Genomic DNA, 23,970 nt, shown 5'->3' with positions numbered 1-23,970 from the left:
AGAGCAAGGGCTGACTTTTACCACAAGAGCTGAGAACTCAACGTCGGGACCATTTCCAGGCCCTGACCCCACACCCTTCAGTTACGTGTCAGCTTTTTTATGGGAGGTGGCCAATTAGAAGGCTGCCCCTACTTTCGCTGTCCAATTAGGGACGGTAGGCAGGTTGCAGGAGTGGCCAATCAGACAGCCCAAATTGAAGGGTGACCGGCAACCCCACTGTGAAGGCTGTGTGCTGCTGATCTGAATAGAGCAGGAGATAGCAATGGAGATGTGATAATGATGATATGACTGGCAGCCAAACCCTCCTGCCCAGCACTATTCGCTGGATCCATCTGCATATGAGGTGCATCCATTTAAAAGCAATCACAGGCAGATGACTTAAGGATCGCCAGTTTGGTCTTTCGAAGTTGAAACTTGGGGCAGAATCTTCCAGTCCCACAAGCAGTAAGAAGTCTGGCAGGAGGGGGCATCATGATTTGCCGTGAGGCCAAAAATCAGTTTCCCGGCATTGGGATGAACTGTAGGAATTCTGTTCTCGGGACCTTAAAGGGTTGGGCGGGGGGCGGGTGCGGTGTTAAAGGCAGGTCGAACTTCCTGAAGATCAATGTCGGGAAGCCCTTTTGCCTGCATTAGCATGTTGTGTGTGCTCGTTAAAAGGCCACCTCGCCAGAATTAAGATCCCCCTCCTAATAACCCTGCCAGCGAGAAATTAGAACATTCACTTTCACGACTGCACATAAGTGCTGTGAACCTGGGAAGGTTGACTTCTTCCAAGATTAGCAGTGAGTTACTGCTGCATTGTCCTCTTTGGGGAGAGTCTGTAAATGCCAGCCTATGCTTGAGACTGGTGGTGGCGGTGCAAGTTGCATGGAGGATGACCAAGGAAGGGAGGAAGAGCTAGAGGGAAAGGGCTGAGCAGTGGCTGGACAAAGATGGAAGGGATAGTGCAGGCTGTCTGGGTGCCTTTTAAATATGGCGGCCAGACCTTCAACCCCATATGGTAACAGCAGGGACAACAACTTCATGCCCACCCCGCCATGGGATTCGCCATGCTCGGCATGGATGCACAGGGAATGAGCTGACCAGCGCAAGATCATGCGTGGCCAGATGTCCCACGCACCCACCCTCGCTCAGCGGAAATCAATCTGACTACTGCTCCCGCCACTCAATTTAGATTTCAGAACGGAAGATTCCGCCCTTTACCCGTGGTGCATTGGCCTCCCACTATGCTGTCACCCCCCCTGTGAGAAAGCATGCTGCAGGCAGAGTGGGGGTCCTGTGCACCTTGGGCAAAATTGCAGGTCACTTGAAATACGTCTCGTGATTGCATCAATAATTGCCTTAACTATCTGCCCACTGCTGCTAGGTCTGTTGTTGTTGTGCTCCCACCTCCAGGAAACTCGGGAAGAAGCTGAGAGCCATCCCGATACTTTTTTTTTTATTTCCCCGGACCCGCTGCCTTCAAAACCCTGGGACTGGGAAAACTCTGCCCCAAGAACCAATTGTGGAACTTCCTCAATCTCTGTTGTTCAAAAATCACAGCTCAAATACACTTGGCTGCTGAGCCATCACTAGCATTTTACTTAATATATATACAACATAACTCCACTCCAATTTCAAACGGTGGAAGGTGAAATCAAGTTTTTGAAATATCCCATTGTTGGTTTCTCTAATGTATGACTGAACAGCATGAGAATGAATTATGAAAATCTAAGTTTGGAATCTCTTACCTACTTTTTACGATACAATTATTGGAAGTATATATTGTAAATGAGTATGTGCTTTATATATACATGTAAAATAAATGCCATGCAAATTATTTTCATATTGTTAAATGCTAAGATACCATCATGACAATGTTTAAACAATCATATTCACTCTTACACAGGGGAGCAAGGAGAGATACCACTGGCAGAGCCACAATGTCAAACAGAGCGGAGTGGATGACATGGTTCTTCTCTCTAAAATCACAGAGGAGGCTATCGTGGAAAATCTTAAGAAACGCTACTTGGATGACTACATTTTTGTATCCTTTCAAGTAAAAGAAAACATTGAAGTTTTAGTTAAAAATTATCGGCAGTGCTGTACAAGTGTGTTGGGGTTTGTAACTGCAGATGGGAAACACAGGTGGCAGATAGTTCAATGTAAAAATTGGAAAGTGTTATATTTTAGAAGTAAGAAACAGGGACAGAAAATACGCAATGCACCCTGAATGGCAAGGTTTTCAATGTGGTACAAAAGCTGTTCATTTTAACTCTGTTGAAATAATGCTGAGAGCAATTTGGTATGAGCATGTTAAGCATTTAAATTATATCATCAGTTCGTATTTTATAGCCTTTGCTTATTTTGTGTGTCAGTCGTACTTTCAATTTAGTACATTAATTTTTAAAAGCCAAAAGCATGTTTGGTAGACTTTTAAAAAGGCATACAAGATCCTTGACTTTGTAAATAGAACCATTTGGCAGTATTTAATGCAGGTGAGGGGGGGGGTCTCAGCCATTGGAGAGGGAGCCGGTGAGAGTCCCATGTCACCTCCTTTCAGGAAGGCCCAATGCATTAAGTGCCAATTAGGCACATAAGTTGCCAGAAATGGGCCTTCCCGGGATGAAGGACCCCAAGGTAGGAAATCCCACCTCCCCCCAAGAGCTACTGACCATTCAGAGCCAGCAACTGTGTTGTTGGCAGCAAGGTCGGGTGGGGGGTGGGGGTGGTGGCATTCACAGCCCCTTCCCCTTAATCCCCTTCCTGATGCTGGTCCCTTGATCAGGCACTGAGTGCTTTTGAATGAGGGACCCCTGCAACCCACCCCTCTCCCCAACCCCGTTGGGTTTATTCTGGATTTTTGCATGGTGAGCCCTCTGCCCACCACTGGTTGAATACCAGCAGGGGCAGCATGAGACCCCCTAACTGGGCATTAATTGCCCACTTAAGGGCCTCAATTGCCGGTGGGCCGGGAATTGGCCATCCACAAGCCTTCCCGCCCCAGACTTAATCGGGGCAGAGACTGGAAAGCAACACCTGCCAGTGTCCCACCTGATTAAATGCTTCCTCTGTTTTCCAAACTCACCTCAGGGCAAAGCATTAAATTCTGCCCATAAAGTGCAAAGGCAAGGAAATTATAAAACACTTGTTAGGCCTGTACTGGAGGTCAATTGTGGTCAAGGCCTGAGAGAGGATTCAGAGAAGATTTACTAGAATAGTACCAAGGATAGAGACCTTCAGTTATTTGGAGAGAATGCAGAAGATGTGGTTGTTCTCCTTAGAGCAGAGAAGGTTAAGGGGATATTTGATAAAGGTGTTCAACATCATCAACAATTTTGATAAAGTAAATAAGGAAAAATTGTTTCCATTGGAAAAAGGGCCAGTAATCTGGGACACAGATTTAAGCAAATTGACAAAGGAATCAGAGACTATGTGAGGAAAATATTTTCACACACCAAGTTGTTATGATCTAGAATGCACTGCCTGGAAGGGTGGTGGAAATAGATTCAATAATAACCTTCAAAAAAAAAATTGGGTGAATATTTGAAGGGGTAAATTTGCAGGGAATGGTGAAAAAGCAGGGGAGTGGGGTGAATTCGCCAGCTCTTTCAGAGAGTCGGCATAGTCATGATGGCCTGAACATGACCTGCTTTTGTGCTCTAATATCCTATAATTCCAAAGATTGTGAAGTTGTGTAATCAGAAGAATAAAAGTTATGCTAATGAGCAATATGCTGGTCAAGCTACAAGTGACAAAAGTTATATTTATGCGTTGAAGAAGGTGCACAGATAATCAACAAGATCAATCCCCAGCGTAAAAGGGATTAGCTCTGAGAAATGTTTACAAGAATGGGAAAGGATTTAAAAGGCTAGAATTGGTGGGAAAGCTAACACTAACATAGACACAGCAGGAAAAATTCCTCTAACACTTACATGAATTTTTATGACAATATTGAAGCCTTGATTTTCAAAGGCTCCACCAGTAATACAGGACTTCAGTGACTGTGGGTGCATGTTGACAAATTGGGTCCCAGTTCTCATGCCCTTGATTTCTGCAAGTTCAGCTTCTTAACATTGGACATAATTTTGGGTATTTGGATAATGCTGCATTACAGAGCTGGTATATTTAAATGCTATATTTTGGGAAAAAGGACCCCAGTGAAATTCACAGTTATGGACAAGGTTTTGTTCCCAGGATGCACTATCCCTATACAAAATGGCCACAAAATAGACCTCCTGTGGTGCGCCCCGTAAAGGAAGGTTGCTGCTGTTTCATTCAGTATTAAAGTTTAGTTTTTTGGCTTTAAGAATTTCTATATTTTTTTATAAAACTCCTTACAAACTTTTATTTCCCCTCTCTATTTTTGACTTCTGAAGCCTTCAGTTTAATAAATACTTTCCACAGGGGTCTAGGACAGAGATGAGGAGAATTTTTTTCTCTCAGAGGATGGTGAGCCTTTGGAACTCACTTCCTCAAAAGGCAGTGGAAGCAGAGTCTTTGAACATCTTTAAGGAAGAAGTAGGTAGATTCTTGATAAACAAGGGGGTGAAAGGTTCTCAGGGGTAGATGGGAATGTGGAGTTGAGGTTGCAATCAGATCAGTCATGATCTTATTGAATGGCGGAGCAGGCTCGAGTGACTGAATGGCCTACTCCTGCTCCTAATTCCTATGTTCATATGCTTGTTCTCTGCTAGCAGACAGGGGTCTTATTCTACCGCACTTCCAACAGTGGAGTAGGGACTCCAGGATTACAGGCCAGGGAAATGGAGTTTGGGGAGTTCTAAAGGCAGGTAAACATGCTTGGAAAAAGGCTCAGCAATCCGAGGAAGTGGATGTACAAACAACTTTACAGTTCTTTGGAAATCCCTGAGATGTCTTCTCCACTTACACTTCATTAGGAAGGCATTTTCAGAACTGTCATCCCCTGCAGTCACACCTCCGACCTTATCCATAGCTGGGACACCTCTGCCTGTGGTGATGAAAGTTATTTCCGGTGTAATATGCCTTTAAGGGATAGCAGACATAATTTTGACACAGAGCACACACACACAGCTCTAGTGCTGATGCCTTCAAGCTTTCTGCCCATGCATAAATGTTCCCATGTGCCTATTCTAAATAAATTAACCCATAATGTGTCTATCCAATTCCTTATGAGTAATTGGCGCCTTTACATCAGTATAACAACACGACAACCACTTATTTCAACTTCTGTGCCACTGGCTTCTGTTAAATTGGCCGATCTGAGTACACCATTACATTATTTACCAGAGCTCAAAACTTCATCACTTTTGCTAAGAGAGGACATTTCACTTTTTGGGTGGCTGGCTTCCCAGTGGAATCCAGTTATGAATTACATGAACTCCTTGCACCAATTTATGAAAAGGAAGGGTATCCATTCTGTCAATGTCCAGGTTGTTGCAACCAACAAAACTGCATCATGCAGAATATTGGGTACCCTGGAAGCTTGCACTTATTCTACACCAGTCAGTATAGTCCCACCATTATTCCAAGACAAATCTTCTTTGTCTCACACCCTTGAGCATAAAGATGAAGTTGTCCTCCCACATTCCAGGGCTTTTGCAGTATCTTGTTACATCTTCCAAAAAATTAAGGAAAAATAATTAGCAACAGTGAAATTGACCACTGCAGGAAATTTCTGTGCCCCTTTAAGGCATAGCAGCTTTATTACTGTTACATCTGTCTTTCTATGGGGCATTAAACTCTGTTCTCTCAGATGAATGTAAAAGATCCCATGACACAATTCGAAAAGGAGCAGGAAAGTTTTTCCACGTGTCCTAGCCAAAGCTTTTCCCTTAACCAACATCACTAAAACAAATTATCTGATCATTATCACCTTGTTGTTTGTGGGACTTTGCTTGACACAAATTGCCTGCTGTATTTCCTACATTATAATGGTGATGATACTGGCAACATACTTCATTGGCTGTAAAGCACTTTGGAACATCTATATAAATGCAAGCTTTTCTGTCTTTGCATCAGATTTTATCACTCTCCACGATCCCCCCACATAAATTTCCAGGGGAAATATTTTCCCCAAGTCGGGGGGGAAGTGCGGGAGCGAGCAGGCGCACCTCCGATCGGGGGCATGCCGCCATTTTATGTGGGCGGGCCAATTAAGGCCTGTCCTGCGTGACATCCGCCAGGAAGTGCTATGCGCTCCCTGTGTGGGCGGGAGGGATTCCCTCAGCCGGGAGTGCGCAAAAGAGCGTACAGATCTCCCTGAGGCTAAGTGCTGCTTCAGGGAGATTGGCTTCAATTTAAAATTTGTAATACAAATGATTTTAAAAATTTTCCAGACATGTCCCCTCATGTGACACTGTCACATGAGTTGCGACATGTCCATAACTCTTATTGAAACCTTTAATAAAAATTTAAATACCCTCATAAATCTCATCCCACCCGTGGATGAGGCTTCATGCTTTTTCCGAAGCCCGCCAGGGCTCCCGGTCTGCCCACCAACCTTAAGGTTGGACGGGCAGGTCCATTAATGACCTTAATTAGTTTTTCAATGGCCACAATAGGCTGTTGACAGGTTGGTGGGCGCGCAGTTGACTTGGCTGCGCCTCCACTAACCTGAAAATGGAAATGACGCGGGGTGACGTCAGAATCCTGCATCATTTTATGCGTCAGCAAGTGGGACCCACCCCCGGTCACCGACCGGAAGATCCTGCCCCAGATGTCTACATGCACAGCACGTGTCCACTGGAAGCGCTGCATAATTTTTCAAATGAGGGAGTTTCAGAAAATGCCTGTGCCCACAAAATGAAATGCACTTGGCACTTCCAGTCACATTGCCACTGTGCACCTATCGAAATTCGATCCAATACAGCTAGCTAACCTCCAGGCCTGATGTATTTCCTGCAATCAAGAAGTGTAAGCAAATAAAGGGGAAGGGCTCATCTTGGGAACTGTCAGTTATGATCTCCCAGTTGCTGGTGCCAGACTTGTAAAATTAGAGCTTAAGCTTAAATTATATGTTCTAGAAAGAAGGCTTGAAACAGCCATCAAGACAACATGATCAAAAAGAAAATATTCCAAATGGCTACATTGAAATAAACCAGGAAAGTAGAACCAGATGAAATAAATAAAAACTGATAAAAAAAAAGTAAATTTGGAACACAATAACTATGGCACAGTTCTGCGATTTAGGATGGCAGGTTGTTACTAGTGGGGTACCACAAGGATCAGTTCTGGGCCCTGAGCTATTTACAATCTATATTAACTTTGGTGAAGGGACTAAGTGTAATGTATGCAAGTTTTCTGATGACACGCAATGGAGTGGGAAAAGAAGCTGTGAGGAGGGCACAACGTGGGTATTTTAATTTCTGAAGAGGGACAATCCGACATGTTTCAAGTGAAGAGAAGCGTACGACAAGGCTGGGTACTGCCACCAAAGTTATTCAACCTGCACACACAACAAATATTCAGTGAATTAGATTTACATTCAGGGATAGAAATTGGAAGCAAGAAGTTAACAAACGTGCAGGACACTGACACGGAGCTACTTGCAGAATCAGACGAGGCCCCACAAAATACCATAGATCAAGTAAAATCTAGAGGTTTAGAAAATGGATTGAGCACAAGCACCAAAAAGATGAAAACAATGGTAATTAGAAGAAATATGTTAGAAGAAACTAGAGTGAAGATTAAAGTGGCTGGTGTCACAGTGGGACAAGTTGATAAGTTCATCTATTTAGGACAACCGCTAACAGAGGTTGGCAGATGTGATGCAATGGTTGAATATAGAAAGCCAGGAGTAATTTTGTGAGGATGAAGGATGTGTTAACAGTAAGGAAACTCACATTCGTAACAAGGGAAAAACTCATATGATGCTACATTCTATCCACTCTCCTCTATGCCTCAGAAACCTGGGGAAGAATTTTCCCCCCGTTGGGGCGGGGGGGTTGTGTGGGGGTGGGCAGGAGCAGGTGCAAATCCGATCGGCGCCCCCGATCGAGTCCACGCTGCCATTTTATGTGGGCGGGCCAATTAAGGCCCGCCCAGCTTGACACACACCCAGAAGCGCTATGTGCTCCCTTTGCAGGCGGGGGTGATTCCCTGAGTCAGGGCCTGCGCTTTTTCGCACACAAAGAGCGCAGAGATCTCCCTGTGGCACGGAGATGCCTCAGGGAGATCAGTTCAAGTTCAGAAAAATCTAATAAAGGAAAAGAAAAATTTTAAGGACATGCCCCCTCATTTGAAACTGTCACAAGCTGGGACGTGTCCATTAATTTTTTCAAACATTTTTATGTAATTAATAAACCCTCCATGAAAACTCATCCCGCCCGTGGATGAGGTTTCATGAAAAATGCGAAAGCTGCCTGGGTTCTTCGCCTGCCCACCAACCTTAAGGTTGGACAGGCAGCTTTCTTAACAACTTTAATCACTTTCTTAATAGTCTTAATAGGCCTTTGATAGTTCAGCGGGCGCGCAGCCAAGTCGGCTGCCTGCCCGCTGATCTGACAATCTAAATGGCGCACAGTGATGTCGGGACGCACGCCAGACGTCACTGTGCATCATTTTACACAACAGCGAGCGGACCCCGTCCCCGCTCGCTGACCCAAAAATTCTACCGCTGGACAAAAAGTAATGATTTGTGGAGGGAAATAGAGACCTATGAAATGTGGATGCCAAGACGTATGCTGAAAATGCCATATACAGGCCATAAAGCAAATAAAGAGGTACTTGAAATTGCGAGAGCAAAAAGAACTCTAAAAAGTGACATCCAGGAAAGAAAATGTCAATGGTTCAGCCATTTGATCAGAGCTAAAAAATTACAGAGGTCTCTTTTAGAGGGTAAAGTGGAGAGCAGCACAAAGACCTAGGCGTAGTTGGATGATGGACGTCACAGAGTGGTTGCAGACGAGCTACAGTGGATGTGTGAGGATGGCACAAGCCAGACAATCATGGCATACCATGACAGCAGATCTCCTGGAGGGTACAGTTACAAGCGGCAGCAGCCAGAAGTTTTAACTGCGGAGTTCCACAGCAGGCCTGTGAAGTCACCAACAGATTCCCCATTCGGAAGCCGCTTTTGCGGAAGAGAATTCCAAATTTCTACCACCCTTTGCATGAAGAAGTCTTTCCAAATTTCCTGCCCAAAAGGTCTGGCTCTAATTTTTTGACTGTGCCCCCAGTCCTAGATTCGGAAGGAGGTGACAGATGGAGTATAATATGATGAAAGTTGAAGTTATTCACTGTGGTTAGAAGAATAGAAAACCATATTGTATTATAAATGGTGAGAAACTATTAAATGTTCAGATGGATTTGGGTAAAACCTAGAATGTTTACATGATTAGGAAGGCAAATGGTATGTTGGTCTATAATGCAAGGGGGTTGGAGAACAAGAGTAAGGTAGTGTGGCTAAAAATATAAAGAGTTTTGGTGAGACAACACCCATATTTTGGTATCTGTACCTAAGGAAATATATACGTTGCCTTAGACGGGGTGCATCAAAGGTTTCTGAGAATTGATTGATTTCTGAGATGAAAAGTTTGTCCTATGAGGAGAGATTGAGTAGAATGGGCCTATAATCCCTGGAGTTTAGAAGGATGATGGGTGATCTCATTGAAACATATAAGATTACGAAAGGGTTTGACATGGTAGATGCTGAGAGGCTCATTCTCCTGGCTAGGAGTTTAGAACTAGGGGTCGTAGTCCTAGGATAAGGACCCAGCCATTTAGGACTGGGATGAGGAAACATTTCTTCAGTCAGAGAGCTGTGAATCTATGAAATTCTCGACATCAGAATGCTGTGGGTGCTCCCTCATCCCATATCCTCAAGGCAAGTATTGGTTTTTGGCTTCTAAGGGAATCAAGGGATATGGGGATTGAGAGGGAAAGTGGAGCTTTGGTGTAAGGCCATGAATTATGAAACAAGCTTAAAGACTGTACTGTTTGCTCCTGCTCCTATTTCTTATGTTCTTTGGGAACAATACTTTACACAGGTTACTAATCTTTATAGGTTGGGATTTTCCAGCCCCTACACTGGTGGGCATCGTTGCAGGCAGGCGGGAAAATTTGGAGAGCCGTTGAATTTTAACGGCTCTCCACGTGTTCCCACCCTGCACCCGACAATGTCCGCCCCAGTGTCAGGGCTCGAAAATCCCGCCCATGGAGTCACAGAATCATAGAATAGTACGAATCAGAAGGAGGCCATTCGATCCATCGAATCTGTATCTGCTCTTCCATAACTATGTTGCTGTACTAGCAATCCAGAGGCCTGGACTAATGATCCGGAAGCATGAGTTCAAGTCCCAATATGACACATGGGAAATTTTATTTCAATTAATTAGATAAACTCTGGTATAAAAAGTTAATATTGGTAATGGTGACCATGAGACTACCAGATTCTTGTAAAAACCTTTTTGGTTCACTAATGTCTTTTAGAGAAGGGAATCTGCTGTCCTTACCAATTCTGGTTTATGTTTGACTTTAGACCCTGTTACAACCAGGTTAGGAGGGGTGAGCTGACTCCTTTCTTTGCCCCATTCCTGCTGTGGTTATAACAGAGTTTGAATTTGTAAAAAAATGTGACATTGCCCATTCAATTGTTACTTAAATGTACATAGCTTGGCGTAAGAATTAAGCCAGCCAGATCCCTTGAATTCTTCTTCTTATCGTGTCCACGGACAGTCTATACATGGCCCAGCCAGAACTGGACACATTTTTGTGCCTTGTTGTTGGATTTGGCAAGATCTGCAACAGTGCAGGGTTCCTCTAACGATAGGCATTGCAGGAGATGTTGCATAGTCTGTGGCTCAGTTCCATATTCACAAGTTGTCAGGCAGGTTGTATATCCCCATTTGCTTAGTGACACCTTTGAATGACCTACACCAGCCCTAAGTCTGTTAAGACACTTCCAGGTTGCCCAGTTGCAATTAGCTCCTGGGGGAAGCCTTTCATCCGGTAGAATTTCCATCACTGGGGTTTGTTCGAGACTGGCGAGCCGGTCTTCCCACAAGGCCATGCGGGTTTCAGATGGGGTTGATTGTAATGGAACAGCACTGTTCATGAAGCTCTTCCTTGACTTTAGGCAGCTGGGTGTAGGTGTATGATCATGTAGAGGGTGCCTCTCATCTGATGTTTGACAGAGTCGCTCTTTCTTGCTGGTTACCGTTCTTCTTATATCACTTGAATTAACAACTAAGGAGTTAATTTTATTACTGGAATTCACTCAGATAAAGATACAGTAATTATTAATGAAAAGGTTTAAAATGTACGAATATGTCCAACTTCCCACTAATGCAAAGAACACGCACACACAACTTCCCCAGGCATGCACAAAAATCAACAAAGCTTTACAGAATATCAGATGTTAAAACTTGGCCAAGTAAAAGAAAGGTAAAGTCAGAAAAATTATTCACAGATTATCCACAGCTAGGGAGTCACTTTCCACAGTGGTTGCTGGTACTTTAGTTTCTCGCTAATGCAGTTGCTCTGCAGTCATGGCTGATTGATTCTCTTTTCTCTTGAAGAGTGGTGGCATTGAGTTGGAATCCTCCAGTAAGAACTCTCAGTTTGCAACCATGAGGTCTTCTGATGGCTTTTCAAATGATAAGCAATGCTCAGCTTTGCTGAGAGAGGTTTCAGAGAGAGCGTGAGTAAGGCTGTTGCCCCTTGGCAGTCTCTGGTTGTTAGTTCAGTCCAGTATAATTTACACCAAAGAGCTGGGTCAAGTGCTTGCCCTCTGCTTTCAGCTTTAGGCAACTTCTTTTTATTCATTCACAGGATGTGGGTTTCTCTGGCTGGGCCAGCATTTATTGCCCATTCCTAGTTGCCCATAAATAGGTGGTGGTGAGCTGCCTCCTTGAACTGCTGCAGTCCATGTGGTGCAGGTACACCTACAGTACTGTTGGGAAGAGAATTCCAGGATTTTGACCCAGCGACAGTGAAGGAACAGCGATATATTTTCAAGTCAGGATGGTGAGTGACTTAGAGGGGAACTTCCAGGCGGCACCGTTCCCATCTATCTGCTGCCCTTGTCCTTCTAGATGGTACTGGTCGTGGGTTTGTAAGGCGCTGTCTAAGGAACTTTGGTGAATTTCTTCACTGCATCTTGTAGATGGTACACACTGCTGCTACTGTGCGCCAGTGGTGGAGGAAGTGAATGTTAGTGGATGTGGTGCCAATAAAGTGGGCTGCTTTGTCCTGGATGATACCAAGCTTCTTAGTGTTGTTGGAGTTGCACTCTTCCGGGCAAGTGGGGAGTATTCCATCACACTCCTGACTTGTACCTTGTAGATGGTGGACAGGCTTTGGGGAGTAAGGAAGTGAGTTACTCATTGCAGGATTCCTAGCCTCTGACCTGCTCTTTTAGCCACAGTATTTACATAGCCAGTCCAGTTGAGTTTCTGATCAATGGTAACCCCCAGGATGTTGATAGTGGGAGATTAAGTGATGGTAATGCCAATGAAGATTATGGGGCGATGGTTAGGTTCTCTCTTGTTGGAGATGGTCATTGCCTGGCACTTGTGTGGAGTGAATGTTAATTGCCACTTGTCAGCCCAAGCTCAGATATTGTCCAGGTCTTGCTGCATTTGGACATGCACTACTTCAGTATCTGAGGAGTTGCAAATGGGGCTGAACATTATATAATCATCAGCAAACATCCCCACTTTTGACACTATGATGGAAGGAAGGTCATTGATGAAGCAGCTGAAGACGACTGGGCTGAGGACATTACCCTGAGGAACTCCTGCAGTGATGTCCTGGAGCTGAGAAGACTGACCTCCAACAACCACAACCATCTTACTTTGTGATCTTCCAGGTATGATTCCAACCAGTGGAGAGCTTTCCCCCTGATTCCCATTGACTCCAGTTTTGCTAGGGCTCCTTGATGCCACACTCAATCAAATGCGGCCTTGAAGTCAAGGACAGTCACTCTCACCTCACCTTGGGGTTTCAGCTCTTTTGCCCATGTTTGAATCAAGGCTGTATTGAGGTCAGGAGCTGTGTGGCTCTGGCAGAACTCAAACTGGGTGCCAGTGAGCAGGTTATTGCTAAGCAAATGCCACTTGTTAGCACTGTTGATGACCCCTTCCATTTACTGATGATCGAGAATAGACTGGTGGGGCGGTAACTGGCTGGATTGGATTTTTCCTGCTTTTTGTGGACAGGACATACCTGGGCAATTTTCCACATAGCCAGGTGGATGTCAGTGTTGTAGCTGTACTGGAACAGCTTGGCTAGGGGCGCGGCAAGCTCTGGAGCACAAGTCTTCAGTACTATTTCCCGAACATTGTCGGGGCCCATAGCCTTTGTACTATCCAATACCTTCAGCCGTTTCTTGATATCATGTGGAGTGAATGGAATTGGCTGAAGACTGGAATCTGATTCTGGGGACCTCCAGAGGAGGCCGAGATGGATCATCCACTTGGCACTTCTGGCTGAATATTGTCGCAAATGCTTCAGCCTTATCTTTTGCACTGATGTGCTGGGCTCCCCCATCATTGAGGATGGGGATATTTGTGGAGCCTTCTCCTCCAGTGAGTGTTTAATTGTCCACCACCATTCATGACTGGATGTAGCAGGACTGCAGAGCTTAGATCTGATCCGTTGATTGTGGGATCACTTAGCTCTGTCTATCATTTGCTGCTTATGCTGTTTGGAATGCAAGTCGTCCTGTGTTATAGCTTCACTAGGTTGACACATCATTTTTAGGTATGCTCCTGGGATGCCCTCTTGCACTCTTCTTTGAACCAGGGTTGACCCATGGCTTGATGGTAATGGTAGACTGGGAGATATGCCGGCCATGAGGTTGTAGATTGTGGTCAAGTACAATTCTTCTGCTGCTAATGGCCCACAGCACCTCATGGATGCCCACCCTTGAGTTACTAGATCTGTTCGAAATCTATCCCACTTAGCACAGTTGTAGTGCCACACAGCTGGATGGAGGGTATCCTCAATGTGAAGGCGGGACTTCATCTCCACAATGACTGCGCAGTAGTCACTCCTACTGATATTGTCATGGACAGATGCATCTGCAGCAGGCAATTTGACATGGATGAGGTCAAGTATGTTTTTCCGTCTTGTTAGTTACCTCACCACCAGTCTAACAGATATGTAATTTAGGACTCTGCCAGCTTGGTCAGTAGTGCTGCCACCGAGCCACTTTTGGTGATGGACATTGAAGTCCCCCACCCAGAGCACATTCTGTGCCCTTACCACCCTCAGTGCTTCCCCCAAGTGGTTTTCAACATGGAGGAGCACTGCTTCATCAGCTGAGGGAGGGCAGTGCATGGTAATCAGCAGGATGTTTCTTTGCCCATGTTTGACCTGATGCCATGAGACTTCATGGGGTCCAGAGTTGATGTTGAGGACTCCCAGGGCAACTCCTTCCTGACTGTATACCACTGTGCCGCCACCTCTGCTGGGTCTGTCCTGCGGTGGGACAGGACATACCCAGGGATGGTGATGGTGGTGTCTGAGACATTGTTTGTAAGGTATGATTCCGTGAGGGTGACTATGACAGGCTGTTGCTTGACTAGCCTGTGAGACAGCTCTCCCAATTTTGGCACTACCCCCCAGATGTTAGTAAGGAGGATTTTACAGGGTCGACTGGGCTGGTTTTGCAGTTGTCATTTCCATTGTCTCTGAAATCTCCGTATTGTCTCCATAAAGTGGCTTTCACAAATGCAACTTAGTAGCTGATCTGCAGTGTCCTTTGTTTAGCACAAAAAGTTCTTTTCAAAAAGTTCTATATATATATATATATATACATCCAGCAGATGACATTACAAATTAATATTCTACATAGCACATCTTTGTAACAACCCACAGAAAGTGGTTGATTCTTAACTTTCCTCTGAAATGCCCTGGCAAACCACTGCTCTATTCAAGAAGGTGCACACTGCCACCTTCTCTCGGGCAATTAAGGATGGGCAACAAATACTCACCTTACCATTGACACCTGATCCCGTGAATGAACTCTTAAAAATCCGGTTAGTCCTAGTCCCTGCTCTTTCCCTTTCTCCCTGCAATTTTTTCTCTTCAAGTATTTATCCAGTTCCGTTTTGAAGGCTTTCACTGAATCTGTATCCACCACCCTGTCAGGCAATACATTCCAGATCCTAACTATTGCGCAAAAAAGTTTTTCCTCATGTCACTCATGTGAGTTTGCCTGGTGACCAAATTGACTTTTCACCAAGGGTCTGACTTGCTGGTCTAGTAATAAGAAATCTTGGGATTAATTCATAGTGTATGTATTCATAGTCTATGACTCATAGGCTAAAGACAGCTGCATTTTTTTTCCCTAAAGCTTGATCACTTTTATTTCTCAGTAACCTTGTAAAGATGTCCACTTACTTTGGTACCATTACTGTGAAATAAAGGAATTTACAAAAGAAAGCAAAAATACTCAGAATGGAGATGTAATACATTTATACCATGATAGCCATAAACAATATGCTACATTAAAACTGAATGGTTACGTGTATTTGGAAACTCCCTCCAAGCCCAAACGTTCCTGTTTTTTATAAGCATCCAAATGTTCTGCCATGAGTCAAGAAAATGTAGTTCTGCAAATTGCAGGAAATCCTAAGTCTGAAACAAGAAGTAAACTTGAGCAAAAAAATGGCCAAACTGCAAATTACATAAGAAAGCAATATGTAATCAGAGCATGAATTATTACATATAATTATCACTTATAATCATCATTTATTTTCCTCCTATCATTCCAATAACCAGAGCTCAAACAAGATCTTGAAGGCATCATTTCACTCTAACTGATGTTGATTTACAATAATTTCTTGCATTGAGTGATGTTTTTACGTTTCAGTATTTCTAACCATTCTTCTCTCACAACTGCATTCTTATATTTTCAGTCTAACATTTAATAATTACATCTTTAAGCCAGTTTGATTAAAATCCTTGATATACAAAGGATATCTCTATATCATCGACCCAACTTGACAAAATTCTAAATTGAACATTGGCTGATATTCAGACCCTGTTGTCAAGGCTTGAAATAATACATTGTCAGCAGTGACAGTAAATGACTGAGTGAATTTTAATCCTTCAACGATCTTTGCTTCCTTTAAAGTTTTTTCAGAAACTCTTTAACATTAATTTGTTAACTTAACTCAGTAAGCCCCCTCTGATGGCTCAGGTGGTAAATGCACTGCAGAGACTGGTACTTTGCAGTACAGACAGCAAAGGTCCCAAACTGAATCATGCTCTGTGTTGAGCTAGCTAATCTCATCAGATTCATTAATTTTTGAGGCTCAGAATTCCTGGCCTAAGGAGGAGGAAAAGTTTCTTCACTGTCACTGGGTCAAAATCCTGGAACTCTCTCCCTAACAGCACTGTGGGTGTTCCTACAACACATGGACTGCAGCGGTTCAAGAAGGCAGCTCACCACCACCTTCTCAAGGGCAATTAGGGGTGGACAATAAACGCTGGCCTGGTCAGCAATGCCATATCCCTTGACAGATATTCCGATGAACCTGTGTTGGAAAGTATGCATGAAAATGTTTGACATGGACAGTAATGAGCTCAGTCGTAATATGGTTGAATAGCATATTGCCACTCACATATTAAAAAATATAACTACAGGGGTGAGATAACAGAGGTCAACTGATGTTGTCAAACTGCCTCAAGAAGGAAAGAGAAAAGAAAAAAGTAAAAAGACAATTCTATCTCATGATTCAGATTTTACAGAAAATTGGACATGGCCTTATTTGAATTGCTGCAATATCACTCTTCCACTTCCCTTGATGGTATTGCGTTATTGATATTTTTAAATTTCCTCATCTGCATTGGTTTTAAGCACCTTCCTCCTTATTGCTTGGATTCTTAAAAGGTTGTTGGGTTTTGTATCTTTTCACCCTTAGACGACAGCATTCAACTCACGTTCAAGCGATACTTTATGACCTTGGGTTTTCCGCCTGATTTTCACCAAGATATCAGCTTAATCTGTGCAAATAGTGCAAAAGATTGCAGAATTTTAAGCAGGAGTTGTACCTATGACTTCACAACGACCAAGTATATGCCACCTTTCAGACTTGTTCAACAGTATCTTTGCAAGTCCTCGCAAAACAGGCCATGCCCCCAGACCAGAATGGCAAGTTTCCAACAATTCTGTTTTGCTTTGTGGGAGGAAATAATCACATTGCATCCAGATTCTGAGGCACACAGGCATCCATGGTCACATTAATCCAACATTAATCATCTGATGAGTAGTTCATTGCAGCCAAAGGTCTGTCCTAGTTACTCAATATATTAGTTTAAAAAGTTGAAGAGTGTTTCATTTCCTGTCAATCGCACGCCACCTATTCTACTACACCTCACACCTCTTAATTGCATTGATTCACGGGGGATTTTACATTTTCAGTTAATGCCAATGTGTTAACGCAAATTCTCGGACACCATGTCACCTCAGTGAAACTAACGCAGTGTTGGGCACATTTGGGCTCAATTGCCAATTGCACCCCTGGTAGAAACTCCAGGCAATAGTTTTTAATGCAATTTTTGACAATGCATTGTGTACTTAAAAACCCTGTTAATTACATTTGATATATTCTTGCTATGAGTTATGCAGCATCTATGGCATTACGTTTGTGTCCAATTGGCTGGTGTTTCCAGTGGAACACAAGGAAATCTAGAACATTGTATCTTCAGTAAAATGTCCTGCTGTAGCATCATCAGATTGAGAATAAGAGGAACAGTACATTGCTGAGGAAAAAACAGAACTCAAAGTGATTATTGAAGTCTATGTGACACTATAAATGAAAGAAACTGTGACTGGAGAGGTCTAAACAAAGTGGCTGAATGTCAGAAGCATATTTTAATTTGTAAATAAATGGAAAAGATAATAGAAATTAATAAGTAGGATAGTTGACCATAAGAAATATAGAGAGCTCCATGTCAGGAGACGTAAAGCTAGCAAAACATTTCCTTAAAAGTGACCTGGAATAACACCGTAAAGATGATGCAAATTGAAATAAGATTATAGGGAACATTTCTTATTTTATTTTTTAATGAACAAACAAAGAATAAAAGGTCAAATGGCACATATACCTTGACAGATATTATAAACATCGGAATATAGGAACAAGAGTAGTCCATTTAACCCCTCAACCTGTTCTACCATTCAGTGAGATCCTGGTTGATCCGCAACCTAACTCCATGTCCTTTAATACTTTTGGATAAAAAAATCTATCAGTCTCAGATTTAAAATTAACAACTGATCCAGCATTAATTACGATTAAAAAGGAACTGTATAAGGGCAGTTTCAGAGCACAGAGAAGGGCTTAAATTCAGCACAGACAGGAAGGGTCAAATGGTCTCCTCCTGTGTTTTTATATATATATACATATATATATATATATATATGTGTGTGTGTGTGTACAATACACTTACTTTCACAGTCCTTTTTCCCAAAGTATAACCCTCTATGTTTATCTGCAGCAAACTGTATTTGTCCACTAACCTATCTGTGTTTCTGTGATCTCTCGCATTCTTCCTCACAATTTTCATCTTGCACTAATTTGATACAATTCACCCTGTGCCTATGTTCACTGCTTAACTGAAAAAACAATATGCCATACAGATCTCAGCACAAATCCCTCAGGTATATCACAACCAACACTCTGCCAACCTCTTGAACATCATTCACCCCTGCTTTATGCTTAGCCAATCCTCTATTCATGCAGCAACATTCCCTTTAATATTGTATTATGTGCTCCAATCATCATAACCAGTCTTTAATGTGGTAACTTATCAAATGATTTCTGAAAATTTCCATTTATAACTTCCAGCACATCTCTATATTTATACATTCTGTGATGTTCTCAAAAGCTTCAATTCAATTAGTCCAGCATGACCTGTATTTTGCAAACCCATGCTTACTCTCATTACCTTTCTAAGTGCTGAGTAATTTCATCCCATATTTTAGACTCAAAGATCACAAAGATAAACACTGCTTAGGGAGGCCATTTGGCTCATCCTTCCACAGAGATCACTAACCTGCCTCCTTCATAGCATCTAACTGCCTCTTAAATGCACAATGGAGACACACTTGCTGTGCATTGGCTGTAAATAGGTTCCCCTATGCTGCTACCCACAGAGGTCAGTTGTCAGCTTGAAAGCAGCAGAACATCTCAGCAGAGCAGAAATGAGGTAAAGAGAGAAAGGGGAAAATAGGAGCAATGAAGCAGATGGAAGGGGAAGAATGCAAGGTGACAGATAACTATCATGGAGAAGCTGGAAGCCGCAGTTTGGGGTAGGGGAGAATGAATATAAGCAGAATAGCAGCATTAACTGAGAGGAAGTGAGAAAAGGCAGTGCCAGCATGAAATGAAAGCTGGGTAGAAGGGTACCAGATTGAATTGGAGGGAAAGGTTGACAATAAACTAGGGTTGGGAAAAGTTGTAAACTGTCCGTCTTGTGCTCATGGTGCTTTTAACTTAGGATTGCAAGTGCTACATCTCGGTTCTCCCCCCTCACTAGCATCGACATTGGAGACAGCCTGGTGACTCTGCTGTCTTGTTGGCCTTGATGACCTTGGCGGTCGTCCTCTGGTCCATTGAGCCTGTGCTGGCCCTGCCTGGGAGGGAGCAGCCAGTGCCACGGCTGGCATCTCCCCTGTCGCCCCAGCCTCATCGGATGCCACAGTCACTGGCAGAGGGGGGCGGAGGAGCTTCTGCCATCATCCGGAGTGCCTTAAGTGGAGCCCACAGAGACGGCAAGCAGCTTGTGCGCCAACGTGAGGTCGCTCTGGACCTCCCTGCTCACCATTGATGGACGGGCACCTAGCTGGGATACTGGATGCCCAATCCACCTCCCACACTGGTACTGATCACCTGAGGTCATTGCCTGTGTGAGGGCTTGCAGGTCCGAGTGCAATCCCAGGAACCCCTGACCCTGTCCCTGGAGCTGCCTCTCAATGAGAGTTGCCACACTCTCCATGGAGGTGGCAGTGCGCTCAGCCATGAAAGTCAATGCAGTGCTTATGCTCCACATGAATTTCTCCACAACAGAGACCAAGGCATGCAGACCCTCATGGATCTCCAACAGATCCTCCTGCACATCCGCTGGACATCCAGCATCTGCCACCTAATGGACGACTCCAGAGACTCATCATCTGCCTTCAACTGAACATCATCCTGGTCTCCAGCAGTCCTCCAACTGCCAGTGCCCTGGGCTCTCTCTGCCTTTAACAATGTGCACCGACATTCTAGCCATTAATCTAATACCCACCGAGGTGCTCGTATCTGCGCTGGTGCCTGCTTCAGAGAAAGGGTGTGGTGGAGGTGCAAGTGGAGTGAAGTCCGGTGGTCCTCCGGTGTCAGGGGTGGCCCTTTGGTGTCCACAGGGTGTTTGTGTGCAGTCGAACCTAAAAGGGAGAGCAAGGACATGTCATTAGTTAAAGTCATCACACTGTCACTCTACATGCCAGGCACCCTTGTGAGACAATGGTGATCTGCATCATGGCACCATTGCCTTTCAATGATCAATGGGGTCTCCAGGTTTGAGGCTCACATCAATGAAGGGACTACACTAGAATAGCTGCACAATCCGAAATTCGCACCTCTGTGCACTGCGCACTTATCTTCGTCTGACACCCCTGCCTCTCCACGCCCGGTTGCACAGGGAACGTGCTGGCTCTCCAGCTCCAGGGCATCCTGCTCGAACCGGGAGAGCAGCAGCAGGTTTGGGGGGGCCTCCACCTGTACGTGCCCTTTGTGCTTGGTTATGGCTTATCTTCTCCTGAAATAACAGAGAAGCATTGATTAGTCCACTCTCTACCTGCAGCGCCATTGCAGCCTGGCCAACCCCAGCTGAGAAACACCTCCCAGGGCACATCCGAGTCATGGCCCTCAAGCTACAAGACACACAGTCCAATAGCCAGGGGGCTCATTCCCTTGGCCAGCAGTGGTGTGATTAACAGTTGACACTCAGACTCTAGCACCCTTGAGGTTCACGGGGGACAGCCAGACCTTAACACTTCTGCATACTGACCCATGCCAACGATACTCACCCTTCCTGACCCTGAGGTCATTGAACCTCTTCCAGCGCTGCACCCAAATGCGCTGCACCACGTCATGGCTGCTCACCAGTGCTGCCACCTACTCCCATGCCCTCTTGGTGAGGTGTGGCAGTCTCCTCCCATCTCTGGGGACAAGGCTCTCCCTCCTGGCAGCCACCTCCTCCAGGAGGATGGCAAGGTGCTCATCAGAAAAGCGGGGGGCTGAGTGCCCACCCAACCTGCCCTCCCGCATGGCATCTCCGGCTACATTCGACTCCATCGCTTGAATGTTGAAGACTCAGAGGAGTCGTTCTTCCATGTCAGCCTTCCAGGAGCTGCCTGGACCATTTTTAAACCAGCAACCGGGTCGCCATTGGACCCAGCGGCCAACAGGCCCCCGCCCCCACTCGGCCCTTCCCAACCAGTGAGGAGCCACGTTTCACACTGGACGGGCCTTAATTGGTCCGCCAGCGTGAAATCGCAGTCAGGGGCCAATCGCGGGAGGCGAACCGTTTCCCAGCCGCTCCCAGGCCCGCTGACCACGCCGGCCTGACGACCTCATTATGCTGCCACTGGTGAATGTCCCATAGACCCCATATCAGCTTGGAGCAATGATCCAGTGTCCCCCTCAACTCCTCCTTCAATGCCCCTCACCCTCCCTCACCCACTCTTTCGCTACCCCTCAATCCCCACCACTCTCATCCACTCCTTTGATAGACCATAAGACCATAAGACATAGGTGCAGAAATTAGGCTATTCAGTCCATCGAGTCTGCTCCGCTGTTCAATCATGGCTGGTAAGTTTCTCAACCCCATTCTCCCGCCTTCTCCCCATAACCTTTGATCCCCTTACCAATCAAGAACCTATCTATCTCGGTCTTAAATGCACTCAATGACCTGGCCTCCACAGCCTTCTGTGGCAATGAATTCCATAAATTCACCACTCTCTGGCTAAAGAAGTTTCTCCTCATCTCTATTCTAAAAGGTCTTCCCTTTATTCTGAGGCTGTGCCCTTGAGTCCTGGTCACTCCTACAAATGGAAACATCTTTCCCACTTGCACTCTATCCGGGCCTATCAGTATTCTGTAAGTTTCAATCAGATCCCCCCTCATCCTTCTAAACTCCATCGTATAGACCCAGAGTCCTCAAACGTTCCTCATTTGTTAAGCCTTTCATTCCTAGGATCATTCTTGTGAACCTCCTCTGGACCCTCTCCAGGGCCAGCACATCCTTCCTGAGATATGGGGCCCAAAATTGCTCACAATATTCTAAATGTGGTCTGACCAGAGCCTTTTAAAGCCTCAGCAGCACATCCCTGCTTTTATATTCTAGTCCTCTTGAAATAAGTGCCAACATCGCATTTGCCTTCCTAACTACTGACTCAACCTGCAAGTTAACCTTAAGAGAATCCTGGACTAGGACTCCCAAGTCCCTTTGCACTCCAGATTTCTGAATTCTCTCCCCATTTAGAAAATAGTCTATGCCTCTATTCTTCCTACCAAAGTGCATTGATGCCCCTCACCCCGCTCACCATTGCAGTGGTAGCACAGATTTGCCCAGATGATGTTTTCCTGTGAGAAGCAGAAGACTCCCAGTCTCCCTCCACGCATCGTGATGTCAAAGATTGTCCCCGAATCTGCCACGATTCCTGGTCCTTCATACAGGCGCACTCTGCAGGAACAAAACAGAGATTCAGCAGGGTGAGGGAGAGACGGGGGTGGGTGTGGGGAATAGTGGAAGGTTGGGTGGCTGGCTCTGGAGATGAAGCAGGTGCACAAAGGCATCACCCACTTTCTGCACACATCCGTCTTTATTAAAAATTATGGGCACCGAATGATAGAACCTAACCCTTGCCCCCACCTAGGGGTCACTGAGTGGTACAGTTTTCCCCAGTTTCTGGTTTGTGACGACGTGACTATCCATCCTAAAGGAGGTAATGAGGAAATAGGGTTGGGCTGTGACCTCACCCCCACCCCTAATGCCCCCACTCTTGGGGCTATGACCACACCCCCTCCCCCCACAATGACCCTCACCTTAGGTCTTTGACCCTACCCCCTATACCCCCCCTTGGTGTCCCCAACAGTGGGGCTATGACCCACCTGATATACCCGACCTGGGGCCGATGCTGCAGGAACCAGCGATATGAGGTGTTGTCTTTCCAGCCAGCATTCCTGGGGTCTTTCCACAGGAGTTTGACCTGATTGCTAGTGTCTCCTGTGTGCCAGAGGACATTTCGCAGGTGTTCCCCTGGGCCAGTCTGAGATTTCACTGCCTGTTTGGAGCAAATTGAGACATTCCATCAATACAAAGGTCTGCTAGTTTATATTGTCACATGTCCTTTACCTCCATTACAAGTTGGAGGGCTGGACAACATTGAAAGTCTTCATTAAATCAAGTCAGTGATATAGCGGATACAACCCGTTACAGACACTGTATAGGAGATTAGTATCAATTATAACTCACTTGAAAAGATCATCAGATCAAAGCTTTTGCCACCCTCTCAAAGACTAGATTAAAAGGAACTCAGATGTCTGTATCTTTTCAAGGTTGAATTAATGAGATCCTCCGAGTGTATTGCTGTCTATGTCAGCGTGTTGTGATTGTATCTGGTTAGTGTCCCTTTAACAAGTCCACGTAATAGTAACATCTCTCCACCCACTAATAAGAAACCCAGAACAACCAGTAATAAGGCTGTTCATCCCACATCATGTTCTGATAGTCACTCATCTGATATATGGCACACCTGTATTTTTTAAACTCTTCCCATGGACAGATGACACTGTGGGGGGTAGGATTAGTAAATTTGCAGATGACACAAAGATTGGCCGGGTGGTTAATAGTGAGGTTGAGTGTCTTGGACCACAGGAAGATATAGACAGGATGGTCAAATGGGCAGATAAATGGTAGATGGAATTTAACACTGAAAAGTGTGAGGTGATACACTTTGGAAGGAGTAATTTGACAAGGAAGTATTCAATGAATGGCATGACACTAGGAAGT

At 44.8% G+C, this 23,970-nt stretch overlaps 1 protein-coding gene across 1 annotated transcript in view; it reads left to right on the top strand.

Annotated features, from left to right (window-relative positions):
* Window positions 1-23,970, top strand: part of myo1f (myosin IF) — a 173,686-nt gene that overhangs the window by 44,024 nt on the left and 105,692 nt on the right. The window contains exon 2 of the mRNA XM_041205394.1: window positions 1,889-2,026. Within this exon, the coding sequence (XP_041061328.1) occupies window positions 1,889-2,026 (138 nt within the window). The remainder of the gene's footprint in view (window positions 1-1,888; window positions 2,027-23,970) is intronic.

The sequence above is a fragment of the Carcharodon carcharias genome, chromosome 14 (genome assembly GCF_017639515.1).
Source record: "Carcharodon carcharias isolate sCarCar2 chromosome 14, sCarCar2.pri, whole genome shotgun sequence".
In the NCBI taxonomy this organism is placed as follows: Eukaryota; Metazoa; Chordata; class Chondrichthyes; order Lamniformes; family Lamnidae; genus Carcharodon; species Carcharodon carcharias.
Note: the sequence above shows the minus strand (reverse complement) of the source record. Positions and strands in the feature narration are given on the sequence as shown.